The sequence below is a fragment of the Phaseolus vulgaris genome, chromosome 2 (assembly GCF_000499845.2).
Source record: "Phaseolus vulgaris cultivar G19833 chromosome 2, P. vulgaris v2.0, whole genome shotgun sequence".
NCBI lineage: Eukaryota > Viridiplantae > Streptophyta > Magnoliopsida > Fabales > Fabaceae > Phaseolus > Phaseolus vulgaris.
Genome location: NC_023758.2, coordinates 37929901 through 37947302, shown reverse-complemented (window position 1 = coordinate 37947302; position 17402 = coordinate 37929901). Strand labels below are relative to the sequence as shown.

General features: G+C 35.0%; 1 protein-coding gene and 1 pseudogene across 1 annotated transcript; both read right to left on the bottom strand.

Annotated features, from left to right (window-relative positions):
- Positions 1 to 500: 500 nt before the first annotated feature.
- On the bottom strand, positions 501 to 1292 carry LOC137809747 (17.3 kDa class I heat shock protein-like; annotated as a pseudogene).
- A 10431-nt stretch (positions 1293 to 11723) lies between these two features.
- LOC137811880 (uncharacterized) lies at positions 11724 to 13210 on the bottom strand. The gene is made up of 5 exons (XM_068613739.1): positions 13018 to 13210; positions 12653 to 12931; positions 12471 to 12572; positions 11963 to 12394; positions 11724 to 11875 (listed from the first exon to the last, which is right to left on the bottom strand). The coding sequence occupies exons 1-4, from the start codon at positions 13174 to 13176 to the stop codon at positions 11978 to 11980; spliced, it is 957 nt and encodes a 318-aa protein (XP_068469840.1). The 5' UTR covers positions 13177 to 13210; the 3' UTR covers positions 11724 to 11875; positions 11963 to 11977.
- Between the last annotated feature and the right edge of the window lie 4192 nt (positions 13211 to 17402).

The following is a 17402-nucleotide window of genomic DNA, read 5'->3' as shown; positions in this document are numbered from 1 at the left end:
CAACAACAGATCAATAATTCATCAACGTTCGATTTCGATTTGCATTTACCTCAATGTCGACCATACGATAACAGATGTATGCTCTTACCTTCGATTAGAGGTTCTACCGTTCTCCTCCCTCTGCAATATCGACGACGATAGTACCAATGTTTGTTATCCGATTGGATGACACCTTCTACGGTTTCTTCTCTCACTCCGACGGACGTACCCTTCTTTCACCACCGACGACTATCCCTTCTTCGGAGGATTTCGCCCCAAATTTTTCTGCTTTCACAACAAAAAAAACTCTAAAATTACCATTCTACCCTCGCATAAACTAATACTTACATCGGTTCTCACTAAAAACCGTCGTTGTCTTGTGCAATACCATGTGTTCTGTATGTTTGTTTACGTGAGCAATGTCAATGGACAACGTCAAAAGTGTGTAATGTGCGGAGGGAGTTAATAAAACATTTTCCATAAAATTATCACTGTTTTGATTTTTTTTAATCAGTATAATGTTACACAACATTTTCTTGCATACAAAACAAAATATTACAATAACAGACCCAATCTTTAAATCCGGTAAAACAGTTGAACTTAAGGTATCTCATCCTACATAATTCGTGAAATCTTCTCACACAAATGATCCTCAGAAGAAAACATAACACACACAAAAAGAAGGAGGTTAAGAAGAGATTTCTATGGCTCTAACATCAGGCTTTTTAACCTCTTCCTTTGGAAGAGTGACAGTGAGAACCCCATTCTCCATGGAAGCCTTCACTTGTTCCACTTTAGCATTTTCTGGCAATCTGAACCTTCTCAAGAACTTACCACTACTTCTTTCCACGCGATGCCACGTGTCGTTCTCGTCTTCCTTCTCAATGTTCCTCTCTCCGCTTATCTGAAGAACTTTGCCATCTTGAATCTCTACTTTCACTTCCTCTTTCTTCAGTCCAGGAATATCAGCTTCAAACACGTGTGCTTCTGGAGTCTCCTTCCAATCCCACTCCAGTGCTCACAGACGCTGAATTTTGAGGAAGGAGAAAATTGGGAAAAGGAAAATTCTTAAAGGGATCCCAGACGTCGAGGGAGAAAGGGTCCAAAAGGTTGCTCCTTCTACCACCCAAGAAACTTGGAATCAGAGACATTTCCTCTAATCACAGAATCGTAATGGAACGTCGAAATTCTGCAAATCGTGCTTGAATAAATGTACAGACAAAACTGCTACTGATTTCTGATGTCTGTGGATTGGACATACGAGGTATTTAAATTGTGTAGAAGAGTAGTGTAGAACAGTCGAGAATATCTTAGTTACAGAATAGCGTAAATTTATAGTTCCTGAAACTCTCTCTCAAACTAGAATTGTCTTGAGACATTCTGGCCTTTCTTCGTCCGCAACTAGAAGATTCTGAACTACACAGTCAAGACTGTTTCTTCCTGCACCTCCATATCTTCTTCTGGCACCTCCATACACAACATGAAAATACATTTTTATCCTTCTTGTGCCACCCCATAGAATAACTTCCGGATTATGTAATCCGAAAACGCATTTAAAAAAAGACTTCCGGATTACATAATCCGGAAGTTAAAAAAGACTTCCGGATTATGTAATCCAGAAAGTAATCATGCATTTGAAAAAAGACTTCCGGATTATATAATCCGGAAGCTAATTACAAATTTGAAAAATGACTTCCGGATTATGTAATCCGGAATATTACAGAAGGGCATTTTTGGAAATACGAAAATCTATGGAGGTGAGAGAAGAAGGTATGGAGGTGCAGGAAGAAGCAGCCCACAGTCAAAAGCAGACACTGGTTGGGTTTGGTCTTCCAAGCCCAAATTGCCTTCACTTGATAGGTGTGGGCTTTGCTTACATATATTTAAAAATTAATTTTTAAATTAATATTTAAATTAGTTATTAATTATAATAATAAATTTAATTGCCTAATTAATGTATCAACAAATTAATTTGATTCTTTTTATTAACGGTGGTTGAACGGTTATAATAATAAAAAAAAATGGTTGGTTATAATTATAGTTTTGATACGGTTCTAATAAAAAGAATTTTGTTGGTTATAATTATAATTTTGATTCTCAACTTTGTTTACATTATGAAAAATTGATACATCCTCGAATAATCTCTCTATTAATAAATGTTTTGCTTGGAATCAAGCTCTTCAAGTGTGCTTGGTCTAACTAGCCTAGATATCATGTGATAATTGATGCAACTAACAATATCTCCCTACTGATAATACCTTGACTCTAATAATAATTGTTGGATTAAACGTTTACCATTATACTAAAAACTATAATTGATAGTTAGGCACAACTTTTTTTACTTAAAAGCATAACAACTCAAGGGCCACAATTCAATTGACTTAGCCCACCTTATCTATGTCACAAGATAACTGATGCACCTTACAACAAGATCTTCCAACCTTGATAGTGAAGAATCTCAACTAGATTCACACCCTAAATCTAAAAAATCATCTACTTGTAGGAAAATTAACCATTAAAATAAAGAAAAGAGAGTACAAACAAACATCGGGGACAAACCAAACTCATGTCCAAATTGAGAAAACATAAGCTCCAACATTCTAAACCAGGTTCTAAAAAATTCCACACAAATAAAATTAGGTAATTGATCATGCGAAACAAAATCTACTCTAATATCAATGCCTATATTAGCCAACTTATCAACACATCTATTACCCCCTCCCCCAATGTATGACAAATAGAAAAATTAACAATATGATAAAGGTCCAAACATTTAAACTTTTAAAAATAGGGAGAACGTATAAACTCAAAGAGGTGTTGCAAAGGAATCAAACTTCATGGGAGATGAAGTAAGCTCGTAATAACATCAAATGAAAACAAAGAAAAAAAGTACAACAAGTTTGCAAAAGAAAATACAAAATGGATAAAAGGTGAGAAGAGGGAAGAACACACGACCTTAGAGAGAATTCCAAGGATGTGCAATGAAGATTCACCACTTGAAGAACATCTTTAATATAAGAACCAATGTACAAGATTTCACACTCTCATGACACACGAAATATTTTTACAAAGCTAAATTATATTCAATCGTAAATAGTCATTTCAGTACAACAAGTATTGACATACAATAAGAAAAAAAAAGAGAATAGTCTTAGCATAAAAAATCTTAATTCTGTTAATTTTGTTTGAACTCCGTTAATGGTTGAAGTAATTGAACAATTTTTTGGTCTTTAGTAATAATTGTCATTTTGTGTTTGTTAAAGGAAAAATTAATGTTAATATGCAATAATCTTTGAAGGGAGTCTTTTACCCTTTATTTTTTACTTTTTAAATTTAAAATCCTTAGTGATTCCTACAAGAGTTTTCTCTTTAATAAACATATATGTGACCATTATTAAGAACCGAACACATACTCAATTACCTTAACCATTAACAGAGTTCAAAGAAAACTAACGAAATTAAAATTTTGTCCTAAGAATTTTCTTTTTTGTATTGTATTAAAAAAATATGTTAATACTTGTTGTATTGAATTTACTATTTATCCTATATTCAATATTTAAGTGTGAAATTTACAATAGAGAGAACTTTTATTTATAGACTTAGAAATGGATAATTTCGAGTGTAAACACAAAACTATTACGATTACATTAAGTTAATGATTATACAGAACCTAATGACTATATTGAGGTAATCATTAAACTTAATGTGAACATTAATTTTATTGTTATACAAAGTTAAATAAAGTAATATCTTAACTCATATGGGACATCCAAGAAGTTGGAGAGACATGTAAAGTAATTATAACATTTTCATGCTCTTAAAAGTTACATGTGCATGGACTTGAAATGTATATGAGGTTAAAAGTGACATGTTGAAAGAAGTTATGTTACAACCTTTTTGCGTGTATTTTCAATCTTTGGTTGTCCACCTTCTACTTTTAGGGAATTCTAGGACATTCTTTCTAAAATCTCTTAAAAAATACAAGTGATTTTGCTTTTTAATCTTCTCTTGAACTTATTTATGATTTATTTCTTGCTATTTTTTTTCTATGTTTCTTGTCAATTATTACTATTCTATCACTTATAATTATACGAATAGTTTAATGAATGCAGACGTTACTGAGAATTACTTATGATATCTCTAACTGATCATACTATTGCGTGGTTCTGCTTATTGCACAAAAATTCACATGTGTATCTCAATAAAATAGTAGATTGATAATTACATTATAAACTAAATTATGTATACTTAAGAGTTCTTTAACGAGTGTTTTTTTTAATTAGTTCATACATTTCGTATGTTTATTGCTCAGTGTAAGTTTATTAGGTGAGAGATTATTATTTTTTATCAGGAAAGAGAGGTTATAGCTTAAATGCAACTCAATGACTTAAATCAAATTGAGAATGCCTTGCTAGTTATTAAAGAAAAAGAAAGAATAGGGTAAATCCCATGTGTGTATTGAACACATAGGGTTATGTTTATATAGGAAAAGAAACATATGGGCTAAGCCCATTACATAAATATGAGATATCTAACAATATCTATAATATCTCATAATATCTCATAATATCAAATAATATCTAATTATATCTAATAATATCTAACACTCCCCCTCAAGCTGGTGCATATAGATCATATGTACCCAGCTTGTTACAAATGTAATCAATCCTAGGCCCTCGTAAGGGTTTAGTGAAAATATCTGCTAATTGATTATTTGAATTAACAAACTCAGTCTTGATATCTCTCGATATAATCTTTTCTCAAATGAAATGACAATCAATCTCAATATGTTTTGTCCTTTCATGAAAAACTGGATTTGAGCTAATATGAAGAGCAGCCTGATTATCACATATAAGTGTCATTTGAGTAACCTCTCCAAATTGCAATTCTTTAAGTAACTGTTTCTGCTTCTGCATTAGATCTTGCCACAACACTTTGTTTCTTGCTCTTCCAAGAGATCAAGTTATCACCAATGGAGACACAATAACCAGAAGTTGATCTTCTATCAGATGGAGATCCTGCCAAATCAGCATCTGAATAACAAATGACTTTAGTATGGTTATTATGACCATATAACAAACCTTTTCCAGGAGAGCCTTTAATGTACTTCACTATACGAATGACTGCATTCCAATGATCTTCACATGGAGAATTAAGAAATTGACTCACCACACTGACTGCAAAGGAAATATCAGGGCGAGTAACTGTGAGATAGTTCAATTTTCCAACTAATCTCCTGTACTTCTCAGGATCTCCCCCTGATTGGGTAAAAGCTTGACATTGGGATCCATGGGAGTATCAACAGATTTCGAATTCATCAACCCAATTTCCTCCAAAATATCTAATGTGTATTTTCTTTGAGAGATAACAATACTAGTATTGGATTGTGCTACCTTAATCCCCAAGAAATATCTGAGTTTGCCAAGATCTTTGGTCTGAAAGTGTTGACAAAGGTGTTGTTTTACTTGTGAGATGCCATGGTGATCACTGCCTGTAAGAACAATGTCATCAACATATACTACAAGATAGATACACCCAGCACTCGAGTGACGATAAAAAATTGAACGATCTCCTTCACTGCAAGTCATACCAAATTGTTGAACAACATTTCTAAATTTTCCAAACCAAGCCCTAGGAGATTGCTTGAGGCCATATAAGGATTTGCGAAGACGACATACCAATCCAGAAGACTCCCCCTGAGCAACAAAACCGGGAGGTTGCTCCATATAAATTTCTTCCTGCAAATCCCCATTAAGAAAAGCATTTTTAACATCCAGTTGATAAAGAGGCCATTGTTGAAGAGCAACCATAGCTATGGATAAGCGAACAGAGGCCATCTTTGCTACTGGAGAAAAAGTATCATCATAGTCTAAACCAAAAATTTGGGTATAACCCTTAGCCACAAGACGAGCTTTGAGACGATCAATAGTACCATCAGGACCAACTTTGATAGCAAAAATCCACCTGCAACCAACAACAGATTTCCTAGATGGTAAAGGAACAAGTTCCCAAGTTCCATTATTCTGAAGCGCATTCATTTCATCAAGCATGGCCTGACGCCAACCAGGATGAGCTAAGGCATCACCTACAGATTTTGGAATGGATACAGAAGAAATAGACGAAAGGCAGGTATAAAAGGGTTGAGATAGTCTATGGTAACTCAAAGCAGTATAATATGGAGAGGGATTACGAGTAGAACATATACCTTTACGGATAGCAATAGGAAGATCAGGTTCAACAGTCAGAGGTTCAACTGTAGGAGCCAGAGGGGGATGAGGTGTTGGCACCGGAATAGAGTCTGCTGATGGACGATGAGATGTTTGACGACGACTATACACCTGAAGAGTTGGTGGCGGTGGTGAATCGTTAGGTGCACTAGGCACAACAAGAGGAATATTCACTTGATTAGATGAAGAAATTGAGGGAGAAGGACAAAACTTAAAATAAAGGGAAGATTCACTGAAGGTGACATCTGCTGAAATAAAATAACGGTTTAAAGAAGGTGAGAAACATTTATATCCTTTTTGTGATCTAGTGAACCCTAAAAAGACACATTTGTGTGACTTAGGAGATAATTTATCAAGACTAAGACTAAAATTATGAACAAAACATGTGGACCCAAAAACTTTGGGAGGTAAAGAGTGGAGAGGGTCATGTGGAAATAAAATAGAATGAGGAATTTTGTTATCTAAAACTGAAGATGGCATGCGATTAATGAGATAACATGCACTAAGAATAGCATCACCCCAAAAACGCTGAGGAACATCACCATGGATTAAAATAGTACGAGTTGTTTCAACAAGATGTATATTCTTGCGCTCAGCTACTCCATTTTGTTGAGGCGTATAAGCACATGAAGTTTGATGAAGAATACCATGAGAACCCATAAAATTTTTAAAAGAATGAGAAAGATACTCACGTCCATTATCACTGCGCAAAATTCGGATGGAAATTCCAAATTGATTTTTAATTTCATTGTAAAATATTTGAAATATAGAAAACAACTCAGAACAGTTTTTCATTAAAAATACCCAAGTACATCTTGAATAATCATCAATAAAAGTAACAAAATACTGAAATCCCAAATTAGACTTAATACGACTTGGTCCCCAAATGTCAGAACGAACTAAGGCAAAAGGAGATGATGCACGTTGTGAGACACTACTAGGAAACGAACTACGAATGTGCTTCCCTAATTGACACGACTCACACGATAAAGTAGACACATTAGACAAACTTGGAACAAGCTGCTGCATCTTGGCAAGACTAGGATGACCCAACCGAGCATGAATGAGAGATGGAGAATCCATAATTGCGCCAACATGTGCAGAGATCTGTAGTTGATAAAGTCCATGAGACTCACATCCAGTGCCAATCATCTGTCCCGAACTCCGGTCCTGTAAAGTAACAAAATCTTTGGTAAAAGAAATAACACAATCAAGGGAACGGGTGAGATGACTAATGGATAACACTACAAGAAAAATTGGAATTACATACAGCAAAAATCCGTATGTAAAACTGTCGTAGGTAAGCGTTACATACGGATCCAGAATCTGTATGTAACTATATATGAAAAAATCCGTATGTAATATCCGTATGTAATTACATACAGATTTATCCGTATGTAATGCAAAAAAAAAAATCTTTATTATTAATATTATTAATGTTATTAATATTATTAATGTTATTAATATTATTAATGTTATTAATATTATTAATGTTATTAATATTATTAATGTTATTAATATTATTAATGTTATTAATATTATTAATGTTATTAATATTATTAATATTATTAGTATTATTATTAATAATAAGTATAATAAAAATCATAATAATACAAAAGAAGTTGATTGTTGTAGTGGTTAAATTTTCCCTAGTTAGTGAAGGAACCTGTGTTCGAATCCGTATGTAAATATCCGTATGTAATGTTGATTTTACATACGAATTTTGATCCGTATGTAATAATCCGTATATAATTCGCGTTTTATCCATTGGCCATGGTAACCGAAGGTAAATAACCCGTAGTAGATAGGGAAGAGAAAAAAGATTTATTCCTCATACCATTTAAGAAATTCATTGAAAATAGCAGTCTGGCCTGGGGTATCAGTGGTGTGTTTACCTGGCCACAGTGGTAGTGGCAGTGGAAGAAGCCATAGTGGCAGGCTCCGGCGGCGGGTCCGGCGAGGTAGTGGTAGCTCCGGTGAGACAGTGGGGCGGTGGCTGGAAAATTCCAGTGAATAGTGGGTTCACCAATAAAAATTGAACCCTAAACCCTAACCTTATGCTCTAGATGCCATATTAAAGGAAAAGAAAGAATAGGGTAAATCCCTTGTGTGTATTGAACACATAGGGTTATGTTTATATAGGAAAAGAAACATATGGGTTAAGCCCATTACATAAATATGAGATATCTAACAATATCTATAATATCTCATAATATCAAATAATATCTAATTATATCTAATAATATCTAACACTAGTATTCAAAGGTGAGAATATGGTACATCTAAGGGTAGTTGCGAATATGATTTTCAATCCTCTTAATTGTGCAAAATAATTAATTATGTTTTTGTTCTAGCCAACTTGAGGTCGGTCGGAATCCGGGTGAGCTTCTAGTGGTCTCCCTTCTAGCTTTAGTGATTTAGCTTCCAGGGAATGAGGGGACTCCACCTGCGATGACACTCCGACGTTCAAGTCAGTAAGAGCATCAAATATAATGAGTATAGTATAAAATATGAGTTGGAAGTACTCCTTGTGTTGTGTATTAGATCATCATTTATGTAGTCCGAGTTGTAACCTAGCCCTAGAACCTCTCCAAGTGGTCTAGGATAAGTGTGTAAAAGATAGATCTCCTTGTTGATGTTCCCTCTGATTGGCCATATCCTACGTAATGTAGTCCGATTCTACCTTTATTGAGCCATTAAGAATGATTAAGTCTAATTAACACATGATACTTAACGTATGAACGTCCTCTGCCATTAAAGATCAGATGAAAATTCATATACCATACGCCAGGTCCAGGCCCATCACTCTACAATTTTGATTCATATTCATAATTTTTAAGTTTGCTACATATGAAAATGATGTGCTTAAATTTGTTTCTCTTTGCTTTTATTTTTTTATCATGAATTTTAACTTAATCATCCCATATTTTTTTATAAAACTTTTATGTTAGGCATCATTATGCAACTTGACATCTTAGTCATGATGATACCTCAAGTAACAACAATCATCTACCATCACACGAACAAAATATCATTAAAAATAAAAAATAAATAAACTAAGAAAAAACTAGACCAAAATTCATATATTAACAAAAAGGAGACATAGGTAAATTATACCTATTCATATAGAATTTTAAGAATAGACTTCACTCCATAGTTTAATTAACGGGAACAATTTAAAGGTGTCACAACTCTTACATAAAAACCAACACCCACACGAATAACAAAGACAACAAAACCAACAATTTCAACCATGAACAACAGTTTTTGAATTGCCACTATTGCTGCAGAATTATGCAGCAAAACTGCATAAACTTGGCACTAAAATACCCTGAACTGCTTAATAAAGCAGCGATTTGCATCTCCCTTTCCTTTCTGTGCCTTTGATCAATGATAACCTATATTCCTTACACAAATTCGGCTTCAGACGCTGCATTATTAAGCACTAAAATCAGGTCCTCGCACCTTGCCATACCAAACATCTTGTTTGATTAAGTGGTTCCAAGGGAGAACTTATAGCATCTGCTTGAGCCGGCCCAACACCTACTGCCATATCTGCCATCAAGATCACCTTCTTCTTGCTAAATCTGCCTTCATCATATGCATTCTTCTAATACTGTTTTATCTACAGATTGGCTTGAGCAATCCCATCACGTTCATCAACATCAGCTTCTTGACTGGAAACCAGCCAGGTTCTAAATTGCTTTAAATTGATTCAGCATTCAAAACCAAGTTTTGCTTGATTCAGCAATTGCCATAAAAGCATAACTTCTTTTCTTTCCAACTCCCTAACTTTCTACCAAATTCCTGCTGCTGACACCAATTACCGCACGACTAATTCCATTCATCAAATCAATCCACTGGACCAGAATTAATTAAGGGAGCGACATAAAACCATTAAGAAGCCCAGCAATCTTATCTTAATATCTTAAAATACTATAGTTGAAAAAGAAAAAAAAATTATAATAAATAAAAAAATAATGAAGTTTTGTAAGTGTTCCCGTACAAAGGACCAAAATATCAACGGAAAGAGAGAGATTCGAACCCTCTAAGTGGGGTAACAGTGGCTCCCCGCCCCCTAACTAATATAGTATGACATTTTTTTTCTTTCTGGTAACACTATTATAAGCCTTGATTAATATAAATAAAAATTAATTAAATTATGAAACAGTCAAATTAATTATATCTGCGTAAAATGAAGTAAATTATTTAAAAAATAAAATTTTGAGAAATATAAATCTTGTAATTTTAATATTTTCTTAATACATATTCGTAAATATATGTTAGCTTTAAATTCTCAATATTTTATAATCGTTTTTTATTTTGCTATATCTAATTATGGTTAGTTTAACGTTAAAAACGTAAACTATTAATCATCAATTTTATATTGTATACTATTCTAACATATTTTGGATGAACTTGATTTATTTTTTCTACGGTGGGATAATTGGACGTTACTAATAAATGGTTGCATGGTAAATTACGTTGGGAAATGTTAAAAATAGCAGATGAAGGTAAAGCAGAAGATAGAGGTAGAGTGGAATTGGAGAAAAGAAAAAAAGCATGTGGAAGAGAAAAGAAAGAGCATTGAAGATAAAGTAAGAGTGAAATATATATTATTTATTACATTGCCCCAATGATTTATTAGATATGAAGGAAAGAAGGTGATGAGAGGGAGAGTTGAACGGAAAGGAGAGTATTCTTTAGTTTAGGGGATAGTGGTGGCTGAAGGGGATGTTCAAGGAGAGTATCCTTTAGTTTAGGGGGTAGTGGTGGCTGAAGAGGGTGGTGGTGGTGAACACCTGATCAGCCAGGGCAGTACGGGGAGGTTGCAAACAAAAGGCACTGAGGGTAGTGGCAGTGGTAATGGTAGCGGTGGTGGGAGTGTTGGGAATGGTGCACTACAAGAAAAAAGCCAATTTGCGTGGGCCAAAAACGGACGCAAAAGCTAGAAAACGGACGCATCTTGCGTGGGCACCTCCCACGAAAATTATCAATGTCCGATTCGCGTCCGTTACACCTCCCACGAAAAAAGCCTGGAAGCAAATGAAAATTAGCGTGGGCCAGAAAATTGGACGCATCTTGCGTGGGCCAAGCCCACGCAAAACGGACGCAACATGCAGAAGATAGGTTGGACGCATATGCGGCGGCTTTTGCGTGGGCGGTCCGACGCAGAATTTTTATTTCGCGTGTGCGTCGGTCTAGCCGACGAAAATGATAAAAATATATATTTAAAAAATATCAGAATTTGCGTGGGCTTGGCCCACGCAAAAGCGGACACATGTTTAAAAAAACTTGCGTGGGCTTGGCCCACGCAAAAGCGGACGCATGTTTAAAAAAAACTTGCCTGGACCTATGGCCGACGCATGTGATGAAGAAAAAAAAACATTTTATTTTGCTTTCTAACCAGATTACCTGTAAAAATTAAATACCAACCAAACCAAATCACATTGAAACAAATTACTATCATTCACAATACATTTATAAACATCCAAATCCACAAACACATCCAAAGTATGAAATCAAAATCCAGAAACACATCCAAAGTAGAAAAGCAATAGAAATAGTTAAACAAAAGATATGAATACTTGAAAAAATATTACAACTAAATTGTACATTACAAATTTAACTAGAAGTAGCAAAATGAATCTCATAGTGATGTGATAAACCTGTAAAAAAATATAAACAATATAAATAAATAAATCAAATAATTAAAATATTTAGTATATAATAAAATATCAAATAGTTAAACTTACATTATAGGATGTACTTTAAGAAATAGGTTGATCATCCTGTTCTGGATCATACTCATGATGGAATTGTGTTGTGCTATTGGAAGTAGTTTTTTCTTGTTCCATAGAGATAAGTTTATCTTTTATAACCTTCAGCTCATCCTCCAGGTGTGCATACTTCTGACTCCACATACTAAGTTCAGCACGAAGCATTTGATTTTCAGTCACTAGTCCAGATTGTGAAATGTCGGACGCAGAGGCTTGGGTGAGAGAAGAGACTCCTTGGCGGATGTTAGCAGCCAAGTCTGCCGTACCATATACCCGACCTCTACTCTTTCCTCCGGCAGCTTCCTTCCATGTTTGAAGCTTAGTTGCAGGATCAAGTTGGTGGACATCAGTGTTAGAGTCCTGAGAACTATTTGCTTGAAGGACCTTCAAGCGCTCATGATACTTTTCCTACACAGATCATTACAAAATGAAAATGTTAGAAAATTAAAATATAAATATAAAACAATTTAAAAGAATAACTTACATAAGTTTCTCGAGCACGAGAATCAACCCATTCACCCTTCTTATTTGTGTGGGTGGCCATAAATAGTTCATCAGGTTCTGGAGGACGGCCATATTGACGTTCCTAATAATGTTGTACAATTAAAAGCATTATAGGTTGCAAATGTAAAATGATTTTCATGTAAGGCATTGACAAGTACTTACCAAGGTAACTGCAATATCTGAATGTGATTTTCTACCTGTGGAGTGCAGTGCTCCACCACGAGCTGAACTCCTATTGGCTTTATTTTGAGTTGATTTATCTTTGAATTTTTGTGAATCCCAATAGTTTAGAAGTTCAACCCATGCTTGCTGACCTATCCAAATAGGGCGGACAGCCTTTCTCCTAGCCTTAGTCAACATATCACAAAGTCTTTTTTTGACTTTAGACTCGTAGACCTTTTTAATTTGGCATTCATCATGGGGTGCCCAAGTGACTCTAGTCTGTTAAAAAGAAGAAAATAGTTACTTTGAGTCCACAAGAAAAACAAGAAAACAAGTGACTGTAGTTTGTCAAAAATTAAAATTACCTGAAAGTCAGTCCACCATTTTAGTTTGTCCTCCTCAGGCATGACATCATAATGATGATATGGACCTCTAAATTGAGATCGAATGCAATGTCCAATGGCCTCACTAGCAAAATGATTTGGTGTCCAACTACAAATACAAACAAATAAAATTACAAACATAGTAATATAAAGATAAAATTAAATGTACATTTAGGATGACTTACCCTCTTCCAAGAAGTCGGATGATGACCCTACCATTAGGGTCACGCTGGACCTCCTCAGGGGGGAGGTTATGCTCTGAAGCAGCAGTGGCACCATGGTCAACATGGTTAGAGAGGCCTTGCACAGAGCCAGTAGTAGTCGGGACAGCTGAAGAAGATGTGGTGTGGACAATGGGATAAGGAGTAGTCTGCACAAATGTACCAGAGGTAGGGTGGAGTGGAAAACTCTGAGTCTGGTGGAGTGGTTCAGGGACACTCTGATGGTAAGTCGGAGCAGAGGATGATGGTCGTGGTGGTACTGGAATACTAAGAGGACGAGGTGATATAGTGGGGTGTGGATAAGCATGCCGAAATTCTCCATGCCCAGAGGACGAGGGGATGGAGGAAGATGGGCTAGAAGATGGTGTCGAGGAATGGGATGAAATATATGGACTACCAGGATCAGACGATGGTAAAATACCAGAATAAGGGAGGTTTCCCAAGTCTATAGCTAGCTCACCGTGCATCGATGTAGAAACTCCACGTCTCGGCTGTCCACGTCTAACAATCCTACCATCCCTCCCTCTAGTCCTAACCATTTTTCCTAAAAAATTATCCGTTCACAATATTAGTATAAATATGTAATGATCACATGTTTTGTTTATAATTGATTACAAGTAATATACATTAGTCTTCATTGTTATCAAAATCTGAATCGTCAGTGTGTATGTGATGTTCTGAATAATCTTCATTTAAGAGGTCAACATCTTCATCATCGTCATCATTACGTGCTTCAATATCATCATCGTCATCAAGTAGTTCGACATTAGATGTGTCAGCTAAACATTGTAAATGTTCAATTCTTGTAACTGGTAACACATTAGACGTCTCCTCCAGCTTGATACGGCAATTCATCATTGATGTTGTCAACTTGCACATATCCTCGAGGTTTTGTTTTAATTGGAACACACCACCCACGAAGGTTTTTACATATGTTTGGAAAAGTGAGATAATAAACTTGTTTGACCTTTTGCGGAAGAATGAATGGATCATACGGTCCATATCTGCCACTTAACTTGATTTCAACTAAATTATATTGTGAATGAAATCTAGTCCCAACATTAATTGTAGGATCAAACCATTCACAATAGAAAAGCGGGACCTTCTTATTGAGAGCAACATACTCCAATTCATATATATGATGAATTGTACCATAAAAGTCATCTTCTCCTCCACCAGTGACACCTTTAACATACAACCCACTATTTGTTGTTTTCTTACCATCAGCCCATGCCTTTGTATGAAATTTATATCCATTAACGAAGTAGATGTTCCATGATGTTGTCTTTGAATTAGGTCCCCAAGAAAGTCCCTTCAAGTTTGGGTTTATTACATTCCTTTCATCGTGAACCTATGTTTCTGGCCCAATATGCTGCCCAAAGTTTTTACTCTCTGCAGCCTTTATTTAATTTACACACCCCACATCACTTTTTTCTAATTTTTTGGCCAAATATGCTGCCCAAAGTTTTCACTCACTGCAGCCTTTATTTAATTTAGACACCCCAACATCACTTTTTCTAATTTTATGGCCCAATAAGCTGCCCAAAGTTTTTACTCTCTGCAGCCTTTATTTAATTTAGACACCCCACATCACTTTTTCTAATTTTATGGCCCAATAAGTTGCCCAAAGTTTTTACTCTCTGCAGCCTTTATTTAATTTAGACACCCCACATAACTTTTTCTAATTTTATGGCCCAATAAGCTTCCCAAAGTTTTTACTCTCTGCAGCCCTTATTCAATTTACACAACCCATATCACTTTTTTCTAATTTTCTGGCCCAATATGCTGCCCAAAGTTTTTACTCTCTGCAGCCCTTATTTAATTTAAACACCCTACATCACTTTCTAATTTTCTGGTCCCAATTTTTTTACTCTCTGCAGCCCTATTTCATTTTAAATCCATGTCACTAAATGAACTTTATTGTCTCAATCATCAATATTTTTTTTTTAACACTACAAAAATTAAAAACTTCATAATTATTAAGAATTCTACTGGAACTTAGCCTTACTATAGTTTTATCTACTGGAAGACCAATTTAATATTGAGAAGGACCCAATCACATGGCTGAAAATCAAATTTCTACTATTCTAATAATTCATTCATGTATAAGTAAAATGATTTTGGTTAACAACTATTGAAGAAAAATAGTTTTCGAAACTCAATTTTACAAAACAGTTTGATTAAAATTATAAATAAAGTTCTCAACTTAGATGAAACATTCACTAATATTCATAAGAAATGATTTCAAATAGGCGTATGCAAAAGTGTATGAATGATGAAGTTTTGTTGTAAACAAACACAAAATAAAAGACCCTAAACAAGCAATGATGTATCTGTACACAAATATCCATTTGTGAAGACAAAAACGAGATGGTATTTGTCTGCGAAGGCTCTTATAAACGCACCAAATCACAATAATCTGTGACCCACGAGGCTCTTATAAACGACATCACAATAATCCAAACCACCAATAATCACACCAGAAACCAACAATAATCCAAACCAGCAACCACAACTCAATATCCAAATAAAAAATATTAAAATGTTAACCTGAGGAGGAGGCAGAGGGGAAGCTCGCGCGGAGGGGAAGCTCGCGCGGAGGGGCAGCTCGCGCGGAGGGGAAGCTCGCACGGAGGGGCAGCTCGCGCGGAGGGGAAGCTCGCGCGGAGGGGCAGCTCGCGCGAAAGGGAAGCTCGCGCGGAGGGGAAGCTCGTCACGGTGGAAGCTTGTGCGGAGGAAGCTGGATGCAGAGGAGAAGCTTTAAGACGAAGATGAAGCTCGCGCGCGGAATGAGAAATTAGGTTTTTGAGATTTGGGGGTTTTGAAAAACCGGGAACCCCCAAAAAAATTCTATATACCCCCAAATAAATTAAAACATTTTTTATATAAAAATTTTAAATTTAATAAAAAAAAATTAATTTCATTATATAACAAAAACTTTTATTAATTTATAAAAAACAATTTAATTTAATTTATACAATACAATACAAAAATTAATTAATTTTAATTTATACAATAAATATTTACTTTAATTTATATAAAATAATTTCATTTCATTTCTACAACATAAAATTAATTTAAATTGTAAAAAAATATTATTTAATTTATAAAAAATATTTAATTTAATTTGTACAATAAAAAATATTTAATTTAATTTATACAATAAAAAATGACTTTAACATCTACTACCACAAATATCAATGAATCCTATTATTGCAATTGCTCTTGAGACCCTCATCATCCCTTCTAACTTATAATCCAAAATCTAATAATCAACTATATTCCATGATTTTAAGTTACTTCTATAACTATCACGAAATGACTCATATTTCTCAAATTGCTTATGATACTCTCTTTTAGCCTTTACAATGCACTTCTTAGTTCAACTCTTACCTTGATAATGGACTACGGTTATTAACTTCTTCCTGCTAGGGAGATGAGACCTAGACAACTATTGAAGTCTTCGTCTTCTTCCCTCGGTCGGGTAGATTGTTGGGTGCTTGACTAGGGTCTTTCTCATCTTCGTGCTTCTTTCCTCGGCTCTCGGTCTATGGCGAACACCGATGGGGGGTACCTGCGAAGGCACTCTAACGCTAAGTCAGTGAAGTGGGTGATCATTATTCTGGTAGGTGAACAGTAATAAATGACGTACCTTTCTTCTTCGAATGTGTGTTGTGTATATTATTTTAATGGGCTGACCTTATTGGGTATGATTAGTGGAGTGGATCTCGCTTAGGGTTGTATTACCTTATCCTTAATGACAGATTAACTTCACTGACCTTAGTTTCAGCGTTAACAGTAGTATGGGTCGGCCGACCGTGATGATTCCACTCGTCTCGGCCAACCTTCCATGGCACATAACTTATAATCCAAAATGTAATCATGAACTCTATTGCATGATTTTAAGTTCATTCTATATCACACCCAATCGAAACTTACTTATTTATGTTACGTTTATTAAAAACTAAGTCTACTAAATTTACTATGTCAAAGACCTATTATTTAGTATATTGGGAAACTATATTAAAACACTTATAAGGAATATTGCATATGTATCATCTCGTTACTTACTACATTATTATGTGCTTCAGTTGGAAAACATTAATTTCTTTTCGAAATCATACTAAGTAACTATAACAATGACAT

Excerpts from the sequence above, each read along its gene's own strand:
- LOC137811880 (XM_068613739.1), bottom strand. The coding sequence starts at position 13,176 with ATGTTTGTAATTTTATTTGTTTGTATTTGTAGTTGGACACCAAATCAT. Across the intron at positions 12,932-13,017 it reads AATGGTGGACTGACTTTCAG|ACTAGAGTCACTTGGGCACC; the intron begins GTAATTTTAATT and ends TCTTTTTAACAG. Across the intron at positions 12,573-12,652 it reads CAGATATTGCAGTTACCTTG|GAACGTCAATATGGCCGTCC; the intron begins GTAAGTACTTGT and ends CAACATTATTAG.